At 34.0% G+C, this 22,790-nt stretch overlaps 1 protein-coding gene across 2 annotated transcripts in view; it reads right to left on the reverse strand.

The window, feature by feature from the left end:
* Positions 1-22,790, reverse strand: part of ERBB4 (erb-b2 receptor tyrosine kinase 4) — a 1,244,626-nt gene that overhangs the window by 32,410 nt on the left and 1,189,426 nt on the right. For both annotated transcript variants that reach the window (XM_081582978.1, XM_081582977.1), the window contains 5 exons: positions 19,475-19,630; positions 16,636-16,711; positions 13,198-13,344; positions 10,862-10,959; positions 9,332-9,502 (listed from right to left, as the gene is read on the reverse strand). In XM_081582978.1, coding sequence (XP_081439104.1) covers positions 9,332-9,502; positions 10,862-10,959; positions 13,198-13,344; positions 16,636-16,711; positions 19,475-19,630 — 648 coding nt within the window. The remainder of the gene's footprint in view (positions 1-9,331; positions 9,503-10,861; positions 10,960-13,197; positions 13,345-16,635; positions 16,712-19,474; positions 19,631-22,790) is intronic.

Consider the following 22,790-nt stretch of genomic DNA (forward strand, 5'->3'; position numbering starts at 1 on the left):
CATATTGCCCTCAGTACATTATTTCCTCAACTAGAATATGAATTTTTTGAGGGAATAAGGTAGATCTTACCTCTGTACTCTCATTGCCCAACACGGTGTCTGGCCCAAGATAAACATGCACTATATTAATTCATTTGCTCTTTCATCATAATAACCTAACAAACTAAAAGATTACCACTTAGGCAACACTTTGGGGCAAAAAATACCTAGTGATATGGACTATCTTAGTAAGAAGAGCTTTTTCTCCTGGCTTGATAGATCAAAAAAAAAAAAAAAAACACTACCCAAATATCATATCAAAGATACTGTGCAGGAATCCTTGACATATTTTGGAAGAAATGTAAAAGCAATATCCTGAGACTACAATCATTTATCATCAAGTAGCAGCTGTTGTTAGAATTGCTATTGATCCTTGGTAAATTGCAACCAGAATAACCTTGTTGTATCATCACAAAATTCTCCCACTACATCATTTAGCTATGAGATGCTTCCTTAACTTGTGTCCTTAGGTTTTTCTCTTCTATAATCAATCACATAAGGAGAAAAAAAAAAAAAAAGTGTTGTATAGATGTAACCCAAAATGTTTTGGGGTATCTTTCAATTAAACATTTTCTAAAAGAAAATATAACATAATTACATAAAATAAATGATTATTTTGAAAAGCCATCCAATGGAAAGATAGCTTTAAAACTAGAAAGTGTTTATATGTGATTCAGTTCAATCTTCTCATCACTGAAGTAAAGAAACTGAATCTGATTAAGTAATATGACTGGGGCTGAAGTGTCAAAGAGTTCTAGAAGGTGAGATTCCTGACATCCAACTTAGTTTCTTTTATCCAATTACCATTAAGGAAATGAAAAGTGTTAGTTCCATAAGTTGTAAGAAGTTCAATAGCAACTTGAATTGAGGAACCTCCTTCCCCCAGCCCCTCTGTTATTTTAGGAATATGGATCCTAAGCCGCAGTATTGGAAGCTGAACTTAATTAATTAATAGCTTTGTCTCTTATCATTGGTAAATTATCTAACCTCTCCACATTTTAATTTCCTTAGCTCTGAAAATGGGATATATATTATTACCTACCTCATAGCTTTGTGAAATATTTAATTTAAAACAGTACTAAGTGTAGTTATACTGTAGTAATTGGGTTATAGTAAGAACTCAATAAGTTTCAGTTGATATTAATATTTTTGTTTCATAAAATAATAAGTCAAAGTTCTGATTTCCTAAATTGTAAAGAAAAATTCAATTGAAAATCTTGTAGTTTAAATGACATTACCTCTTCTGCATTCTCATCTTGCTTTAATTTCTACTAGCTTATACATCATTAGGAAGCATATATAGCACAGTATCAAAAATCCTACAGGAAGGCCAGAGATTGCTTATATTTCATTATCTTTCTGCCTTCCTTCTTTTCTTTCTCTCTTTTCTGATGGTTAGTTAAAATCTCACAGATAATTACAATGCATGTGGAAACCTTGCTAAAATATCTTCATCAAAGTTATGAAATCTTAACTGATAGTACAGTGATAGAGGTACAAAATAAAGTTTATAGAATTATATTTTCTGAGCAGTCAATATTCAGTCCATATTCAATTATTTAGAAGCTGATCAAATTTGTGAAATATCAACCCCCTTTATCTTTCTTCATCTTTCACTTTTCCTGCCTATACTTTTCCAGTTTTTCAATTCATTTATATACCCATCCTGGAAGAGAAAGGGCAAACAAAGGAGGAAAAAAGCAAATCTGTTAATAAAGTTATTTCTTAGCAGGTTGGAAAGAAGTGGAGAAAACTTTAAATTGTAATGCTAGATCTATTATGGATCACCTGATGTACCAATGTGGAGCAGCTACAATTTCTCTATCTTCCCCTGGCCTGGATACTTGATGTGTTAACTGATGTGCTTTGAAAGAGGTGGGACACACTTAATTTTTAAAACTCTTCACCACAAATGACTGAATGATCCTGCAACAATTGAAATATATCCTCCTCTATAAAAATCCACTGAAGTTTTTACATTAAATTGAAGTTATCACTAAAACTAAAATATCTTTAGCAGCATCATCAATTTACTAGTCACTCTTTTTCACTGCTGTTGCCTTTAATGTACAACTCATGATACTAAACAAACGTAAATCTAGGTAACTCAAAAGAAAGAGACAAAACTTATCCATGTAAACAGAAAAAAATCTGTGAAGAAAGTCCAAAATCATATTGAATATTTAATTGAAAATATAAGGCACTATGCATTTAAATAAATATATCAAGAGAAAAGAAAGGAATAAGGGAACTTAAAACCTCTTGATAGACTGAATATATAAACAGACAATGGTAGGATCATATATGAATCCAGCAGTCTAATTCATACTTACAGCAATATGCCCAGGAAACCATAGCTAGAATAAACAGCCCAGGAAGACAGTCAACTATAAATCAGACTTTCCAGGAAGTTTGATTGTTATCTTTAGTCACAATCCAGGAAGCTAAATAATAACTTCTGTTAACAATTGGCCCTAAGCGACCAGGATTTGATTAATAACTAGCAGCTTCTCTAATTTTTGTCCCCATTTTCAATTTAGAGCCAACCAGATAAAGACAAATATGCATCCCACTCCACAGGATGCCCTGCTTTTCATTAGCCCTTTTATTGATTCCCCAAGCCAATAGCCTTCAATCAGGGCATACCTTTGTCTCCACTATAGAGGTTTCCCCTTTGGAAGAAAAGCTATGACAAACCTAGACAGCATATCAAAAAGCAGAGATATTACTTTGCCAACAAAGGTCTGTATAGTCAAAGCTATGGTTTTTCCAGTAGTCATGTATGGATGTAAGAGTTGGACTATAAAGAAAGCTGAGTGCTGAAGAATTGATGCTTTTGAACTGCGGTGTTGGAGAAGACTCTTGAGAGTCCCTTGGACTGCAAGGAGATCCAACCAGTCCATCCTAAAGGAAATCAGTCCTAAATATTCATTGGAGGGACTGATGCTGAAGCTGAAGCTCCAATACTTTGGCCACCTGATGCAAAGAACTGACTCATTGGAAAAGACCTTGATGCTGGGAAAGATTGAAGACAGGAGGAGAAGCAGATGACAGAGGATGAGATGGTTGGATGGCATCACTGACTCAATGGACATGAGTTTGAGCAAGCTCTGGGAGTTGGTGATGGACAGGGAAGCCTGGGAATGCTTCCGTCTATGGTGTCACAAAGAGTTGGACACAACTGAGCAACTGAACTGAACTGAACTGCTAAAGGTTTCCCATTCTGTCCTTGCGTGCATGCTAAGTCACTTCAATCACGTCCGACTCTTTGAGACACTATGGGTATATGTAGCTTGCCAGGCTCCCCTGTCCATGGGATTCTCCAGGCAAGAATACTGTAGTGGGTTGCCATTCCCTCCTCCAAGGAACTTCTGGACCCAGGGATAGAACCTGCATCTCTTATGTCTCCTGAATTGGCAGGCAGGTTCTTTACCACTAGCTCTACCTGAGAAACCAATCTCTCTCCCAAAACACAAATGACAGTGGCAGACTCCCTTGCTATATAATAAGCTCTGAACAAGTAATTGGTTTTTATTTATTTCAACTCGATTGAGCACTTACTGCAATCCTTCAATGGACAATATGCTTAGATATATTAAAAAGTCAATCTTCACAATATTCTGTGAAGAATTTTTTGTCCCCATTTTATAGATACAGAGAACTTCAGCTTGCAGAAGTTTAGATAGATTCTCATGTTTTCATATTTATGTCATGCTAAAGTAAGTGTTTTGGGTATATTACTTTGATTAAAGTCTTTGAGATAATATTAAGAGGACATCTAACAACAATAACAAAAATATAAATTAGCTGAATGTTTTCTAGCATTATTTGCCTTTATAACTATCACCTTGCTCGATAAATATCAACACTGTATTTTTAGCTGATGCATTGTTTTAAGATTATAATTTATCAAAATACATACAGAATTTGAAATAATGAAAAGCATAATAAAAATAACTTTCATAACTTATTTACTATAAGAACCCATCATCTGAAATAATTTGCTTGTCAAGCAGTGATTGTATCAATGGGTTTTTCATAGATAATGTGTAGAGAATTTTATAAAAGAATGTAATAGTTTATTATATTGACAAGGAAACAACTAAAAATAAGATTTGGGTGATTCTAAAAGAAGGTAATAAGTATTTGCCTAGCACTTCAGATATGCTGCAATTTTTTAAACTGCCTAACAATCATGTAAATTCTATTGTGCTTATTTTAAAAATGAAGAAGGAAAGTTGTCAAGATATTCAGAACTTCAATAAGCCTCTCAGCTAGTGAGCAAGGAGTCTCTATTTAAAAACTGGATTACTTTTTGGTTTCAAAGTCCAACAAACATGCTCAAAACAACCTTTGATTAAAATTCACTTTAAAATGTTCCCTTACCATGTAACTTGGACACAGAACCTAAAATTGAATTTACTTTTTAACTATAAAATAAGACAAACTAGCTTTATAGGAAAGAAGGGGGAAAACAGTATTTTCACATATTTGAATTTACCACTGAAAAAATAGAAAAATATAGATGAAAATGAGGCTTTCTAATGCCTAAAAATGAAATGATACTTAAGAACAATTCTTTTAACAAAGACATGAAAAAGTAAAAAGAAATACACAGATAACATTGTTTAAATAATAATGTGGAATAAGAAATGGTGACTAAAGGCCAAATAATTTCTCATGTGGTTTTCACTTGTTCTACTAATTCCATTCAGTTAACTCAAACCTTTATTATGAATTCCATTCGCTGAGTATAAATTAAAATGAACAGAAAACTGGAATTCGATAATCATTATAAAAAGAAAGATTCAAGCCTTTGGCCTTTATAACATTTCATGTTAATGAAGGAAAATGATTTTCTTGAAATTTCCCTGTTTTAATAATAGTAACGAATTTGTCATGTAAAAGTATAAATGTCAAAGTTATGATTTGACCATTTTGTTAAGTGTACATTGAAAAAAAAGTGCCTCCTTTACACACATTAAATATGTTGCTCCTTCTTTTAAAGAAATGTTTTATTTATTTGGCAGCGCTGAACTCTTAGTTGCAGCATGTTATCTAACTCCCTGATCAGGGACTGAACCTAGCCCCCTACATTGGGAATGCAGATCTTAGCCACTGGACCACCAAGAAAGTCCCAAAGATATTGTTCCTTGACATAAACAAAATACTGATATTCAATATCTATCAGTTGATTTAATCTTAAACTTTTTAGTTCTGTCTCCTCTCTACTGAGCTACAGACATATTTTTCATATAAAGGAAAAAATTCTTAAGGTCTTTATTTTTGCCTTTTTCTATAACACAACCTTATGAGAATGGAGGGGAGAAAAGGTATGGGGCAGGTTGGGAGATGGATTTTATAAGAAAATACCTAGGGAGCTTTCCAAACAACATGTATCTCAGAGGTTGAGGTTGATACCAAGAGAAACAACTGTATTGAAAAGAACATGTTCCAATCACTTTGAAGCAATAGTATGAATAGCACAGAGAGACTGTACACATTAGGATCCTGAACTTCTACTGCTTGGATGACATCCATCAAGTCCTTATATTTGTGACAAGTTTCTTCATATGTAAGACAGAGAATGCAAAAGTAGGAAGTCAGGAAACACCTGGCGTAACAGGCAAATTTGGCCTTGGAGTACAGAAAGAAGCAGGGCAAAGGCTAATAGAGTTTTGCCAAGAGAATGCACTGGTCATAACAAACACCCTCTTCCAACAACACAAGAGAAGACTCTACACATGGACATCACCAGATGGTCAACATCAAAATCAGATTGATTATATTCTTTGCAGCCAAAGATGGAGAAGCTCTATACAGTCAGCAAAAACAAGACCGGGAGCTGACTGTGGCTCAGATCATGAACTGCTTATTGCCAAATTCAGACTTAAATTGAAGAAAATAGGGAAAACCACTAGACCATTCAGGTATGACCTAGATCAAATCCCTTATGATTATACAGTGGAAGTGAGAAATAGATTTAAGGGACTAGATCTGATAGACAGAGTGCCTGATGAACTATGGACAGAGGTTCGTGACATTGTACAGGAGACAGGGATCAAGACCATCCCATGGAAAAGAAATGCAAAAAAGCAAAATGGCTGTCTGAGGAGGCCTTACAAATAGCTGTGAAAAGATGAGAAGTGAAAAGCAAAGGAGAAAAGGAAAGATATTCCCATCTGAATGCAGAGTTCCAAAGAATAGCAAGGAGAGACAAGAAAGCCTTCCTCAGTGATCAATGCAAAGAAATAGAGGGAAGCAACAGAATGGGAAAGACTAGAGATCTCTTCAAGAAAATTAAAGATACCAAGGGAACATTTCATGCTAAGATGGGCTCGATAAAGGACATAAATGGTATGGACCTAACAGAAGAAGATATTAAGAAGAGGTGGCAAGAATACACAGAGACCTGTACAAAAAAGATCTTCATGACCCTGGTAATCATGATGGTGTGATCACTCACCTAGAGCCAGATATCCTGGAATGTGAAGTCAAGTGGGCCTTAGAAAGCATCACTACGAACAAAGCTAGTGGAGGTGATGGAATTCCAGTTGAACTATTTCAAATCCTAAATGATGATGCTGTGAAAGTGCTGTACTCAATATGCCAGCAAATCTGGAAAACTCAGCAGTGGCCACAGGACTGTAAAAGGTCAGTTTTCATTCCAATCCCAAAGAAAGGCAATGCCAACGAATGCTCAAACTACCACACAATTGCACTCATCTCACACGATAGTAAAGTAATGCTCAAAATTCTCCAAGCCAGGCTTCAACAATACACGAACCGTGAACTTCCAGATGTTCAAGCTGGTTTTAGAAAAGGCAGAGGAACCAGAGATCCAATTGCCAACATCCAGTGGATCATCGAAAAAGCAAGAGAGTTCCAGAAGAACATCTATTTCTGCTTTATTGACTATGCCAAAGCCTTTGACTGTGTGGATCACAATAAACTGTGGAAAATTCTGAAAGAGATGGGAATATCAGACCATCTGACCTGTCTCTTGAGACACCTGTATGTAGGTCAGGAAGCAAGAGTTGGAACTGGACATGGAACAACAGACTGGTTCCAAATAGGAAAAGGAGTATGTCAAGGCTTTATATTGTCACCCTGCTTATTTAACTTATATGCAGAGTACATCATGAGAAATGCTGGGCTGGAAGAACCAGAAGCTGGAATCAAGATTGCCGGGAGAAATATCAATAACCTCAGATATGCAGATGACACCACCCTTATGGCAGAAAGCGAAGAAGAACTAAAGAGCCTCTTGATGAAAGTGAAAGAGGAGAGTGAAAAAGTTGGCTTAAAGCTGAACATTCAGAAAACTAAGATCATGGCATCTGGTCCCATCACCTCATGAGAAATAGATGGGGAAACAGTACAAACAGTGTCAGACTTTAATTTTGGGGGCTCCAAAATCACTGCGATGGTGATTGCAGCCATGAAATTAAAAGATGCTTACTCCTTGGAAAGAAGGTTATGACCAACCTAGATAGCATATTGAAAAGCAGAGACATTACTCCGCCAATAAAGGTCCGTCTAGTCAAAGCTATGGTTTTTCCAGTAGTCATGTATGGATGTGAGAGTTGGACGGTGAAGAAAGCTGAGTGCCGAAGAACTGATGCTTTTGAACTGTGGTGTTGGAGAAGGCTCTTGAGAGTCCCTTGGACTGCAAGAAGATCCAACCAGTCCATCCTAAAGGAGATCAGTTCTGGGTGTTCATTGTAAGGACTGATGTTGAAGCTGAAACTCTAATACTTTGGCCACCTCATGCGAAGAGTTGACTCATTGGAAAAGACCCTAATGCTGGGAAGGATTAGGGGCTGGAGGAGAAGGGGACGACAGAGGATGAGATGGCTGGATGGCATCACCGACTTAATGGACATGGTTTTGGGTAGACTCCGGGAGTTGGTGATGGACAGGGTGGCCTGGCCTGCTGCGATTCATGGGGTCACAAAGAGTCAGACATGACTGAGTGACTGAACTGAACTGAACTGAAGACAGAGAGAATGATATTAGAACCTCATGGGATTGTTGTAAGGATTAAGAGTACATATGTATGTGTTGACATAGTAAGCATGAGGTTTATTACTGCTGTCAGTTTGAAATAAAGTAAATGACTTTGTTTTGGAGAATGAGCAGCAACTTGAAAGTTTTTTATGCTTACTGTGCTTGGGGTTTGGTCACTAAGCTGTGTCCAACTCTTGCATCCTCATGGACTGTAGCCCTCCAGGCTCGTCTGTACATGGGATTTCCCAGGCAAGAATACTGGAATGGGTTTATGCTTATGGTCAAGACAAATAGGATGTTGTTTGTTCCACAAGGTATGATAATATTCTTGGAGGAGGAGATCAAAATAAAAGAATTGCTTTCTAGAAAAAAAGTAAGCATCATGTTTATGTCTCTTCAATTGAAGAAACTTATCACAGGCTTCTCTATGCTCCATAATGGCCAATGAACACTTGATTATAACACAATCATGTTGAATTCTGTCTCTATATCTTTGTGACTCTTTGTCAAAGTTGGTACATCTTGAAAGTAGTAATTATGTCAAACTTTTTGAATTTCAATTGTCTAGTAATGCAGAGGTATTCAATAAATGTTGAAGGAGTGATGAACAAATTTCAAAAAATAAACAAATGAATGCATGGACTGATAGTTTTCAGAGAAAGAATGCTATTCACATAGAGTGGACTTAATATTTAACATGAAATATAAATTCCTTTCAGAAGCTTCTTTCAAAACTTAAATATGCATCTTAGAAATGATTCAGAAGCCCTACCAAGATGATTGATTTAGTCCAAAGGATTGCACAGTGTTCTGTTTCTACTTCAACCTCACAGAAAATATTTAATGTCTGCTAAATAAAGAGCTGTACTTGTATTGTCTCTTGAGCAATAAGTCATGTTATCCTATCAAGAAAAAAGGAGAGAGCCTATCTTGGGAAGAATTTTCATTTATTTATAAACACATATAGATTTATTAGCTTGAATTGGTCATAGATTTTCAAAAATTGAGATTTGTTTTAACTAAATTTAAGACAAAAAATAATTTCTCCTTTTGAAATCTTGAAGATATTATAGAGTGCATGTTGTATTGCCATGCTTGCCTTCGAAAATTAACTATATATGGCAAGTTTGGCATATCTTTTGTTAATACAACTTGCTTTTAATTTAGGAATCACACTGATTTGAGCTATATTATTTATTTGGTAATTTTAGTGCTTGCAGAGTATTTCCATGATTTTGTTTCTCAGATATAATATGAGAAGTGGTATGTAATTACTTCTTACCCTATTTGAATCAATTCTTGCTCTGGAAGTATAGATGGGAGGAGGGATGTTGAAAGCTTGAGGGACCAGGTATTCCTCAGCATCCATCATATCTTCTAAATCTTCTTCATCCAAGAGATTCTGAAAGAACTTGCTGTCATTTGGACTGGGAAGCTTCATACGATCATCACCCTAAAAAATTGCCCATCAGATACACACACAAAAATGATTCTTTCCTTCATCTTAAATATATGAAGTTTGCAGCAAATTTATGTAATATCAAAATCATTGCAAATTCATGCACTCATTAAAAAATAATTATTTAGCACAATTACCTGCCATATAGAAGCCTATAACATATATAGATATGACAGGGAAAGATAAATAAATTCAATACAAAAAAAATTTGATAAATGCCATTTGAGATGAATAAAGCAGAGTGCTGAGGCTATTTTTAGAGAGGCATAATCCATTTTAGATCTGAGAATAATGGTAGGTTTCATTGCCAATATGGTGTTTGAACTGTGACTTTAAGAGTAAATAATAAAGAGCAATGAACTTATCAATCTTTATTATATTTGGTTGGTTGATAGTGCAAAGCTATCAAGACACAAAGTATCCATGATTTGTTCTACAGCACATTATGAAAGTGATATCATTCAAAATCACAGCAAACATAGAAAAGAACATAAATGTGAGTGGGAGAAACACCAAAACAATTGTTACTCTCTTACCTAATCTATTTCTTAAATAGAATTAAAAAATTTAAGTTATATGATATTTCTGTAAACATTTTTTAAAATCGAGTTAATTTGGGAAAAAGTTAGATAGAAATCATTGTCTGCTAAAATGTGACTTTTATCTTCATGTCAGACTATTGATATGAAGATAAAGACTACTCTGTTTTATTGAGAAATCTTAACTCAGTGTTATCCAGTCTATTTGCTTATGGTTTAGGCAAAATATTCACAACAAAATTTACTGCAAATTTAAATGATCAAATCCATTTTTTGTAGTGTTACATATAAAATGTTCTTTTGGCCTATTATTTTATCTATGTATATTAATTCATCTGAATCTGAGTTATTGTTTGGTTATAATAATCTGAGATATTACTTTTTTAAATAAAAATATTTTAAAATATTTTTCTAGGAAATGAAATGTCAATATATTTAAACTTCTAATTCACTACCTTCAAACATGGACACAATGAAAATGAAAATTTATTTTCTTTTTTTTCCAAGAAGAGATGATTATAACAATGAATGTAACTAGTAGAGTAGTACTTCAAGGCTTATCTGAGGATAAAGGCCTTTTTATGCACATGAATAATCATAATTATATGACAGATCAATAGCAGAGGCATTTAAGTGCCAAGGGAAAATGCTTAGAAGTGGTTCTGACAAGCAAAAGTCATTTCACATGATGTTCTGCTTAGTTAATCAGTTTGTGAGTGGTGATATCCACAGTTCAAAAGTTCAGATATTATTACTATTTTGTAGTGAGCTTTCCATTGTGATCTTCTCAAAAGCCTAAGTCAAAGGTACAAACCTGAATAACTAGGTATCTTTGAGGGTCTCGAGCCATCCTCGAAAATTCAGCAGCCAGTTCCTTAAATTTAGGTCTACTGTCAGCATCAATCATCCAACCTAGAAATTCACAAGCAATAAGAGTCAATATATCCATAATTAGGAAGAAGTAGGATGTAAATTTTACAAAAATACAGGTTAAGTTTGAAAAATATTATTTTAATAAAAATGACCTGAAAAACAAAGAAAACTAATGAAAGAAACAATTCAATAGGTGAGAGTCTCACAATCAGTTTACTGATATTCATAATTACATGTAATAAGCTTTTTATCTTATTGATATAATTTAAAATTAAGTTTTTCATCATAGAAAATATAACCTAGGCTAACCATAGGAATGTAAGAAATCTCAGATCTTTTCTCATTATGTGTAAAAAGAATTTTTTAAAAAAACTTTGATGTGTATAGAAGGTGAGATTGGAATATAGTTTATCAGTTTATATCAGGAGTGACATAGATTAAAAACTTTGATTACAATGTGATACAATGGCATAAAAGTGAAGAAAAGAATCGAAAGCAACTTTCTTATGCTGCTTTTTTTTCCCTGGTGGGTAAAACAACTAATGCAAAGTGATTGGTAATGTTTATTGTGCAATAGCCATTCACTTATCTGAGTATTAGCCTTTCCAGCATAAAAACACTATCAGCAATTTTCAAGGTATGTATTATTATTTAGCTGGGAGTCTAGATAAAGTGGGTCTTATTTCCCCAGGCTCTATTTAACTGATGAAATGACAAGATAAAAGTACCAAGCTTTCCTTGATTTTATTGCCAAATGACCCTTTTCTTAGATACTAAAACTTCTAAAAGCAAGGTAAAAGTCCTTATTTGCCAAAAATGTATTCCTGATTTTTCATTATTTTATTGGAGCATCTAAATGAACTATCTAAATCATCTCACTCTAGTTATGGGATCAAGTTATGTAATGCATGTATGTTTGTACACTCTCTTCCATAGATGACTACCAGACAATGTTTAACCTACAATGTGAATTTCCTCAGTCGTATCGGACTCTTTGCGATCCTATGGACTGTAGCCTACCAGGCTCCTCTGTCCATGGAATTTTCCAGGCAAGAGTACTGGAGTGGGTTGCCATTTCCTTCTCCAGAGGATCTTCCCAACCCAGGGATCAAACCCAGGTCTCCCACATTGCAGGCAGACACTTTACCATCTGAGCCAAGTTATAAAACTTGTTTCTCTGTTTCTGGTAATTCAATTTTTATTCTTGTTGTGGGAAGTTTTTGGCTGCCACTAATATTATTTGATTTTTTCCTCTCCTAACAAAGCTCAAATGCTCTATATTTTATATGCAACCATTAAGAAAAATGTTTTTGATACCAATATGTTAATGAGAAAATCAGTGTTTCTGGAACTCTATGGGAACAAAAAAGGTTAAATTCTCAGTGAGGTATCAGTTTCTTTCTAACTAAATATTGAGTAAATAGAACTATGCTTAGAGAAAAGGGCATGCTGACCCAAACTGAAAAGCACATTTTTTATTTCTTCCCTCACTGTCAGAATGTATCACACACATCATGAATATAAATCTGAGTAGACTTGGGTCCAAAGTCTCTTATTAATAAGATGCTTGTTCACCTTCACCAGTTTGTTTCTTTGCTAACCCTGTGTAAATCAAAAGGGGAAAACCCCAGATTACACAAGAAAGATTGCTGAATGCTAATCTCATTTAAATTAATTCAGAAACTCCAGAGACTTCCCTAATTCTATTTAAATTAAGAGCCTAGGCTTGCAAAACACATTTATAACACATATGTGTCTGGGACACAGAAGGGAGAAAGAAAAATAAGAGAGTTAGATGTAAACAAATGATTTAATTGAAAAAAGTAAATATTCACAATCGTTTTAGTTCAATATAGATTCATGCCTTTCCACTTCCCACTCTGCCTTACTAATTTCCTGTTGACTGAGACTAGTAAACTCATTTCCATTTAATTCATCTTTTTAAATGATTGGCTTCAAGCTTCTTTTTCTTTATGTGTAGATCATTTGTTTAGTCTGCTTTTTTTCCTTTAAAGATTATTAACATTATTGTGATTAATTACATCCTTTTGTGAGAAACAAGTTGATTGCATAGAAGTGATAAGAATCAAAGTGAAATAAATAAGAAGTATAAGAATCATATAATATTGACTTCATAGTATGAAAGCATGATATTGCTTCATATTAAAAAGAATCACAAAAAAACACAGGTGTTTACATTCTCCTTTAACAATGATCTTTAAAATTTTATATTTTTCAATACACAGAAAAATTGTTCAGATTGATTAGCAATCTTACATTTGACCATGACCATGTAAACGTCAATAGTGCAGATGGGAGGCTGGGGCAAACGTTCTCCTTTCTCTAATAAATCAGGAATTTCTCTGGTTGGAATTCCATCATAAGGTTTTCCTCCAAAGGTCATCAGTTCCCATATAGTGACTCCTAAATTAGAGATCAAATTCTTACATAAGAACATCAGCAATATACTATGAGTAAACCAGCAACATGTCCATGGCAAAAGAATGCTTTTCAGAGGGCCATTAGAAATAGTCTAAAGAAAGGCTCTTCAGATTTCTACGACCATGTGAGAAGGCCAATGATAAGAATTTAAATTTTTTAGCATTGTCCTGAAAATTTTAATGGGTGGTGGAGATAGTTCAAAGAGGATATCAGAAGAGAGAATCTGTTCCCCATTTCTACTACATTATACGAATGTTTGTTGACCCAGTTTAAGTTTCACCATCTTAGAGCCTGTAAAACAATTTATTTACTATATACACGTGTACTGATACCAAACAAATATGATTAGGTAAAATCTGATATTGATTAATTTTTAGATTAACATTTTTGCTATTAAAAGTCCTAAAGGTCAAGCTAGGGTTCTAAGTTACAATAAATAATTGTGCCTTTCTTTTTAACTAATGTGAAGAGAATAAGTAGAATAAAACAGATTCATTTCTTTAGCACATATGAGAGACTGATTGAAGAATGATCCATATGCAAAACAAAATGCATGTAAAGTGGTCATCTCCAAATTGAAAGAAATCAGTAATAGTTTATTTCTTAGATAATAACAGTATCTTGAATCACTAGAACAATGCTTTCCTTGGTGAAAGCAACAAATCTAAATACTAGCTTGCAAGTAGCCAACTTTGATAAGAATAATGATACTGATATGAACAGTAACATATACAGAGCTCCTCTTTATAATCTAATAATTAGATAATTTAATAGTTATAGTTCTCTTAAGGGTAAAGATTATTAGTTCAGAAATTGTATCTGCTAATACAATAGTATAATAGTAATATAATAGTATAATAACAGAATTTTAGCTGATGCATATACAAGTATCTTTCAATATAAAATTCATTAATGATGGTTATTTTTTCCCGATGACATTTGTGATGAATTATTTATTCAAGCTCAAGTCATTTTTAGCTCATAACAGTTATCATTGACTGATAAAAATGCAAAGCTTAAAATATAAAAATATATGTAAACTTAAAATTATTCATCATAATAGTATCATTAAAGATTATCTGATTTTTTTGGTTAATATTTATATCTTATGGATCTTAAATATAGTATAAACATGTAAATTAGTTACACAATTTAACTGTTTCAGCCTTATAAAACACTACTTGATTTTGCATACTGAAGAATGATTCATAGAACTGATGACTAAAAGTCATTGTTCATGACGAAAGCTGAAACAAATTAAGAAGTAGATTACTGTCTATTTATATTGTTATATTTATAGAATATGTATTTAATGATAACACTTTACTAACTTATATTTGTAATTATAAAAGAATAGGTACTTTCATGTCTCTATCAGAACTTCTATGAGTAAGATACAAGGCAACTACAAATAAAAATAATAGAAAATACAATAAACAGAAACACATCAATATAAAAGTTGAAGTAGAAAAATCAAAACCCCCACTTCTACCAATAATATTCCAATTATATCTTTGCAGCTTTGATGACAAGATAGGGTTAAACAGAGATGGCTGCATGTGGAAGAGTAATCTCAAGAAAACTAAATCAGAAACATCTTCAAAACTTACAATTCTATTATTTGAAGATAGAAAACATATTCAATGCGTATTTATTTTTATAAAAGTAAATATGCAACCAGTAGCAATGTTCCATGTAGATTCACTGTAAACAAGACTATGAATCTTTCTTAGCCTTTTATGACTCTTGCAACCAACTATGATACATAATAAAAATCTTACAATGCCTCATAGATATGGGTTGATGACCTGGGCTATGTTTCAAAACAGAGTTCACTTTATCTATCTATCCATCCATCTATCTATCCATCCATCAGCTTCTGAGATATTGCAACTCAACATGAAGAATAATAGTATGACCTTAAAACAGGATTTTTTTCAAAAGATAAATTTTATTATTAAAAATGTGATTGCCCTGCCAATATTTTCTCTACTGTATATATGCATTTACTTATTCTAGAAGTCATTTAAAATTTGTAGATTGTCACATTTAGTTCAGGGAAACATAAGTAGGAAAAAAAAGGGAAAGAAAAGAAAAAAAATCTATTTGATATTATATAAATCTATCTTATATGTAAATCTACTTTATCATGTAATATATAGGCTAATCTATATCATATAATATAAACACATGTACATGCTAATGTATATTATATTATATATATTTCTATCTCATATTTAAGTGTATATGATTTATATATAATGATATATATCTGTTTTTAATTTAGTCCTTTCAGCTTAATTAAGTTTTGTCAAGGGTTTCCCTATACTTGCCTAATCTCAAACACACAACACTCTGCTTCTTAGCTGAGTAGACTATATAAGACCTTCATGAAAATTTTAACACCTCATATGGTTTACAGGTGTGGAAAGAAAAACTACCCCATAGAAATATTTTATATTTTAAAGATAATTTATACTGTTTTTAGATAAAAACATACAGGTTGTTTAATCTTCTTTCAAAAAATAAAACCTAAGCTTAAATTTGAGTAAAATAAATTGCTTCATGCTTTCAAAACTCACCAACACATTTTCATTTAAAGAAGCATTGAGCTTTTTACTTGTTAGAAGTGCTAGTTTTATACAGTTTATGTAAACTTAGAAAAGGTGTTGATTTATTCTTACTAATACTTAGTGGACTTAAGTTTGTAAATAGCCAGACAGGTGCTAAGAAGCTCATCTCAAAAACTTTTAGATGCAAATAAATAAATGTTCTAAATTTTAAAATCACTATTTCCATTCATTTATTAGTTTTCTAATATATCTGTTTACTCCAAAAGTAGTTCATAAATTACAATTAAAGCTATAATTAGAAATCATCTCTCTTATCTATCTCTTCCCTCACATTTATTGCTCTCACCCTACTGCTTTCAATAATTGGTATTTGTTCTAACAATAATCTCTATTTTCTTACTATATAACTAGATTCCAATAAGAAAATGCTTTTTTAGAAACATTTTTGCATTTGAAATTATGTTTTCAAAGATCTGTTGAAAATGAAGGCCATAGGAGTCTATGAAAATGTCCCTAATCTAAAACCGCTGCTTTTTGTTTTGTTTTGTTTATCAAAATGATTAGACAAGTTGCTACCAAAGCAAAGGTTATGATAGACAACTCAACTAAGACATTAATATATTACATTTTAGAGAACCAAGAAACCTAAAATGTTTATTTTTGCTTTAAAAGCCTTATAACACAAGGAAGAATTATTTACCATAGCTCCAAACGTCGCTCTGATGGGTGAACTTCCTATAATGTATACACTCCAGAGCCATCCATTTAATTGGCATCTACAGAAAAATAAGAAGTGTAAGTCATATAAAAAGTCATTTCTATATTTCCTCAATATGAGTCTCTGGATTCGCCTCTCTTGTATGCATAGAAAAATAGAAATGTGTTATTTCTCAAAACAGGGAGGAAATGAAATGAAATCTAATCTTAAAAAGAATTAATTAAAATATATTTATTTTTAAAACCTTCATAAACAGTAAACAGAGAAATAATAAATATCACTTTCTAATCTTCTTACTGTTCAGTGATTAAGTTACTAACTAATATTATGACTCACAGCATCAATTCTGAAACATCTAATACATATATTTCTAATAATGTGGTCATACTGTATTGTTTTCCCCCAAATAAGATTCCCTACATTTTCAGGAACCCTTTCCACCCTCAAATTTCTGGCCACTGATAAAATGAACTCTTTCTACACCTGTTCTCTCCCTCTCCTCTCAGATAATTTGGTCACTAAAACACCTAAAATAACGAATTCCAAAGTTAGCCTTGCTTTGTTCCCCAGCCACAAACGATCTCCCTCAACTTGGGTAGCCGGTATTGAAAATACGTACCATTTTCAAAATAGGAATTATATAAAAGAATATGAGAGGATCAGTACAAATCCATCATCACTGTAAGAAAAGCGACTCAGCTCACATACCCTGCTGCTGATGGGTCAGCAGAACAAGTTTCAACTAGGAAGGGCAGTGGTATAGAGCTGGGAATATAATTAGATTCTCTGGAATAAAGATAAACACTTCTACCTCGCAGCTGAAAGCTTAAAGCTAAATAGGCCTTTGAAATCATGAGGTTGGCTGCTCACCAAGGTGATGCCAAGGTAACTCTGTGACAGAATCACGGTATTCAGTGAAAGGGAACAGAAGACACACCGAAAGTAATTTCCCTACGGGCAAGGAGTTAGCCGACTTTATGGACTACAGACACTGTTAAAGAAGCGCGTTTAAATCACAGGTGGCTTGATAAAGACTTAATGGTTACTAGGCATTTAAAGCTCTAATGAATCTTGCTTTAGACAAATCTTACAGCTGTATGTTCTCAAGACAAGCGAAGTCATGTGATTTATAGACTTCTACTTCTGTGCAGTCTTGTAGTGAATTTCAAAGCTGTGGTCTCAAACGGCTGTAATTTGTAGTAAACAGGCAAAATAGGCTAATAAAATCAAGGAAAAGCCAGAGAAAGCTACAAAACTGAAGATTTTAAAAATATACGTGTTGTGTTTTGCTTTGTGTTTGTGATAAGAGTTGAATATATATAGTTTTATTTGTAAGGGTTTAGTATAAAAACCAATGTTAAGCATTTGGAGGCCTGTCATTGTAAAATAATTATAATATGCATCTGGATGGCCCATGATGAGTAAAGGCAAATAATAAACATATTTACCTGGCACATTAATTACTTTTTTTGTTAGCATGCACTTATAGGTTAAGGCTGCATTTGCTTATTTTATTTGGTCTCTTCTGATGTAAGTTTCTCTAGGCCAAGCTATAGGGGCCTCCACATGAAGAGGAGGTATCCTCAACAGTTGGCCGAGAATAACAACTAAACTATGGGTTAATGAAGAAAGTTAAGAACTGGAACTAAGGCATGGATTGAGACCCTATATGGTGAATGAGAGAGGCAGAAAGACAGTTGTCAGGCAGGGCTTGTGGGTGGAGAGTCAGAAAAGTTAGAAGAGGCAGTGGCACTGTTCCTTGGGATGGAATGGCTGACATTCTATTGGAGGGAGTCAGAGAATATTGGATTGACCAAAAAGTTCTTTCGCTTAGTGAATTTTTGTTATTGTTGTTGTTTAGTTGCTAAGTCATGTCCCACTCTTGGGACCTCATGGACTGTAGCTTGTCAGGCTCCTCTGTCCACGGAATTTCACATGGAAGAATACTGAAGTGGGTTACCATTTCCTTCTCCAAGGGATCTTCCCAACCCAGAGATCAAACCTGAGTCTCCTGCATTGCAGGCTGATTCTTTACCACTGAGCCACCAGGGAAGTCCTGATTAGTGAATACTTTGTTCAATAAAAGTCTTAGTGAAAATGAAAAATGTGTCTTTCATTTTTACTTAAAACCAAACAAACTTCTTGGCCAATCCAATAAATAAATTGGTAAATCATATGCTACAATGAAAACAAACCAAAAAAAATAAAGCCAGATAAGAGCAATCTGTTGCTTTTGCTACAGGAGGATTAGAAGTTAAATAGAATGTTCAACTTTCCAATATTTATGATTCTTGGTAGTAGCAAGACTTCTCTCAAGTCTATGAGAGAGAAGTACTTCTCTGATCTCTTTGTGATAGTCTTAAATTAATAGGATCAATGAAATAATTTATATGGCCCTAGATTAAAATGTAATTTTTAGAGTTTGTTGGGAGCTACCCACTCCCCAACACTAGAACTGACATAAACACCACTTGGATCTAGACATTCATCGTATTTTAGCTACTTTTGAGAAATGGAAGTTGGTAATACATACTATATACATATTTTAACTATTCTATTAACATATATGCATATGTATGTTTGTGTATGTGCATGTATACAACTATATGTATATATAGTTGTGTATATATGTGTGTGTATGTATGTATATATATATGTATATATATAAATTACTGTGGGTAGGAGAGAAGGCAAATAGTAGAACTAAGATTTTATAATCTCTTAAACCTCAGGTTTGTTGGCTTCTTTCTATAATATATAAGGAGATAAAAGGATATTACACTATATTTTCAAGTAATATTGTTCTCAAAAAGATACTCACCTTTCCTCCATCAGCATTATACTCTTTTTCATCTCCTTCCAAGAGTCTGGCTAGTCCAAAATCTGTGATTTTCACATGGTTTGGAGATTTCACTAAGACATTACGGGCTGCCAAGTCCCGATGAACAAGCCGTCTTTCTTCCAGGTACATCATTCCCTGAAAAACACCAAATTTCCCAAAGAAGCAGTTAATGCCTAGAGTTTTCTATTGTCAAAAAAAGGAGTTTTCTAGCTTTCAGGTACAAGTGCTTGATTTCTTTAAGTGATGTCAAAATTTGATAATATTTCCAAAATTAGGGAAAAGGCAGATGTTAAAAAGCAAACCACAAATAACTTTTGGCTTTTATTCCCAAAAGCCCTATAAAAGCAGAATGGATTACCTGCACATGAGCTAACTGTTAGATCATTTTTTTCCCCCAGGTACTTTATATTCTTTTGCAAACACTTTCATTAGTGAGAATGAATGTGTCCTAATAGACTGGCTAACATGTACTTAGACTGACCCACATATTCTTGTTTTCTTCTCAATATCTTGTTTCATGTCATCTTCCCCCATACACCCACTTCAAACAAATTCAGCTATCCATACTTCTCAAAAGTATTTTATATAAAGGTTTAATGGAGGCAAAATCACCCTTATAGATTCTATCAAGGCTGAAGAATTATATTCTTCTTATTGCGTATGTGCTAAGTCGCTTCAGTCATGTCCAACTCTCTGTGACCCTATGGACTGAAACCCACCAGGCTCCTCTGTCCATGAGATTTTCCAGGCAAGAATACTGGAATCAGTTGCCATGCCCTTTTCCAGGGGATCTTCCTGATCCAGGCAACAAACCCACATCTCTTGTGTCTCCTGCATTGGCAGGTAGGTTCTTTACCACTTAGTGCCACTTGGGAAGACCTTATTCTTATTAACTATGCAAAAAATGAAATATACCCTAGGGGTATTAAAATTCTATAATTTAAAAATTGGTTTTTATGATGTTAGTAGTCACTGTGAGAACTCACAAGTGAAAGTACATCATTTATAAAGACCTTCAAATTAGCCTTTAATATGTTTTCTTCATAAAACATAAATGTAATTAAAAATAAAATGTATTGTTGATCACCAACAAGAGATATAACTGTCTCTTCCCCCAATAAACATACACACATATATATATGTACATATACACACGTGCTGTTTGTTGTTGTCTAGTTGTTAAGTCATGTATGAGTGTTTTGAGACCCCATGGAGTGTAGATTGCCAGGCTCCTCTGTCCATGGGATTTCCCAGGCAGGAATACTGGAGCAGGTTGCCATTTCCTTCTCCAGGGATCTTCCTGATTCAATCGTATCAAACCCACATTGTCTGCATTGGCAGACATGTTCTTTACCACTGAGCCACCATGGAAGCCCATACACATATATACATATGTGTTATATGTATACATAGCATATATGTTAGATTATGGACAAATAAAAAATAACCCAGAAACAATAGTTATTCATTGTATTTCATCAATAGGGAAACCAAGAGTCATGAAACACTAGCCTTGACTAAAAGGTTGAAGTAAAACCAAGGAAATGAACTCAAAGGTCTATATTAGAGAGCTCACCTTTTGTTTGAATGAGCATATTTTTGTGAAGAGTAAGGGAAAATTCTATATTTGAGGATTTCAGTGGTAAGAACAAATCAGAAGTGTTATAAAATGGTTGAAGCATACTCTCATGCCAATTGCAAATCAATGCTGCTGGCAGTTAACATTACAACTGCAGGACTTTGAAGGATTAATGGTTTCTGATATCAAAACAAAAGCTGTGGTAAACAGACATATAAATCAAAGAGGTCAAAAAATTATGAACCGTATACTCGGTGTAGTGGAAAGAGAATATTGCTTCAAACAGCATCATGAGCTGAGCACTATATAAATGCCCACTAAACACAACCAGTGGAGATACTGCCTGATATGGTCCAATCAGTCAGCAGTTGGGTTACATCATATGTATTAGCGTTTTCTGAAATCAACCCACAACTGCGATTTATGGGAGCTTTGCCCTCTTTCCTAAACAGTACTTTCTCCTTGATCATGCCAACTTGGAGATTTCTAAAATAAAGTGAACATGAAAACATACAGCACCTGCATGCTTTAAAGGATTAATAAAAACAGTCATTGCCTTGGAGATAAAGTATGTTTGATAATTATGTCCCTGTACAAAGTGTTCACAAAAACATTCATCATTCTCTTTCTTACCATCTTCATAACAGAATATGGAAAGCATGTTGGCAAGAAGTTGATATTCAGATCCACACACAATGACAGGACACATACTATATGCCAAGTACTCTGCCAGACACCAGAAAGACAAAAGAGAGTCAGTGAAGGTTTGTGCATTAGAGGACAGAAGCTAATTAATAAAGTGGACAGATATGGAGTGAAAACTTGAACAGATCGGTGATGTGTGGAAGGCACCTAAAAAGAGCTGTATTTTGAGGACTATCTGTTGTATAGTCTAGGAAGTATGCATGAGCAGGGAGGCTTCAAAGAGGTACTATGGCCTAAGTAAAGCTTTAAGGATGGTTGTCCACCAGTTGGACAAGTGAGGGGAGAAATTGCAGTAAGAACAAGCACAGGAGCATCAATAGCATGGCATGCTTGGACAAAGTTATATAACTTTGTATTTCTGAAGTATTATGCATATGGTGGGTGATGAGACTGAAAATAGAGTAAGAGGCTAGACCCAAGAAGGACCCCTTTATAAATCATGATAAAGAATTTGACCTTTGCATTTTATGCAGCATTCAATGTGGTGATGCCCTCTTTTTTTTTTTTTTTTAAGAGGAGAGTGACACAATTATCATTAATTGTGGAGGAGAGTGACACAAAAAATCACCTGGTGCCAGTATGGAGGATGGATTACACACAAATATAGCTAAAGTCAGGAGTCACTACCACATTACAGGAGAAAAGTGATGCGAGTGTAAAATAAAGGTTGTAAACTGACCATCCATGAGTTATACCAATTTTTGCAGGCTGACACTGAATGAGTTTCATATATCCTCTTTAGTTGGTTATTGGCTATGCTCTTTAAGGGCATTTGGTCCCCAGTTTGCCAGGATCCTACTACTCACTATCATTTTCAGGAATTCTGTTTTTATTTGTTTATGATAGTCACCAGCTCCTATATGCAAGAATGTCTGAATCTTCAACTAAACTAGGCCAGAAGGAACTAGGGAGAGAACAATTTCAGAGTACACTGATAAAATAACCATCCTTGGTAAATGACTGTACAATGATGAAGAAAGTAAATTGAGAATAAGTCTGTGCTTTTGACTT

Source organism: Giraffa tippelskirchi, chromosome 3 (assembly GCF_054371585.1).
Source record: "Giraffa tippelskirchi isolate mGirTip1 chromosome 3, T2T-mGirTip1v1.2.pri, whole genome shotgun sequence".
NCBI classification, from domain to species: domain Eukaryota; kingdom Metazoa; phylum Chordata; class Mammalia; order Artiodactyla; family Giraffidae; genus Giraffa; species Giraffa tippelskirchi.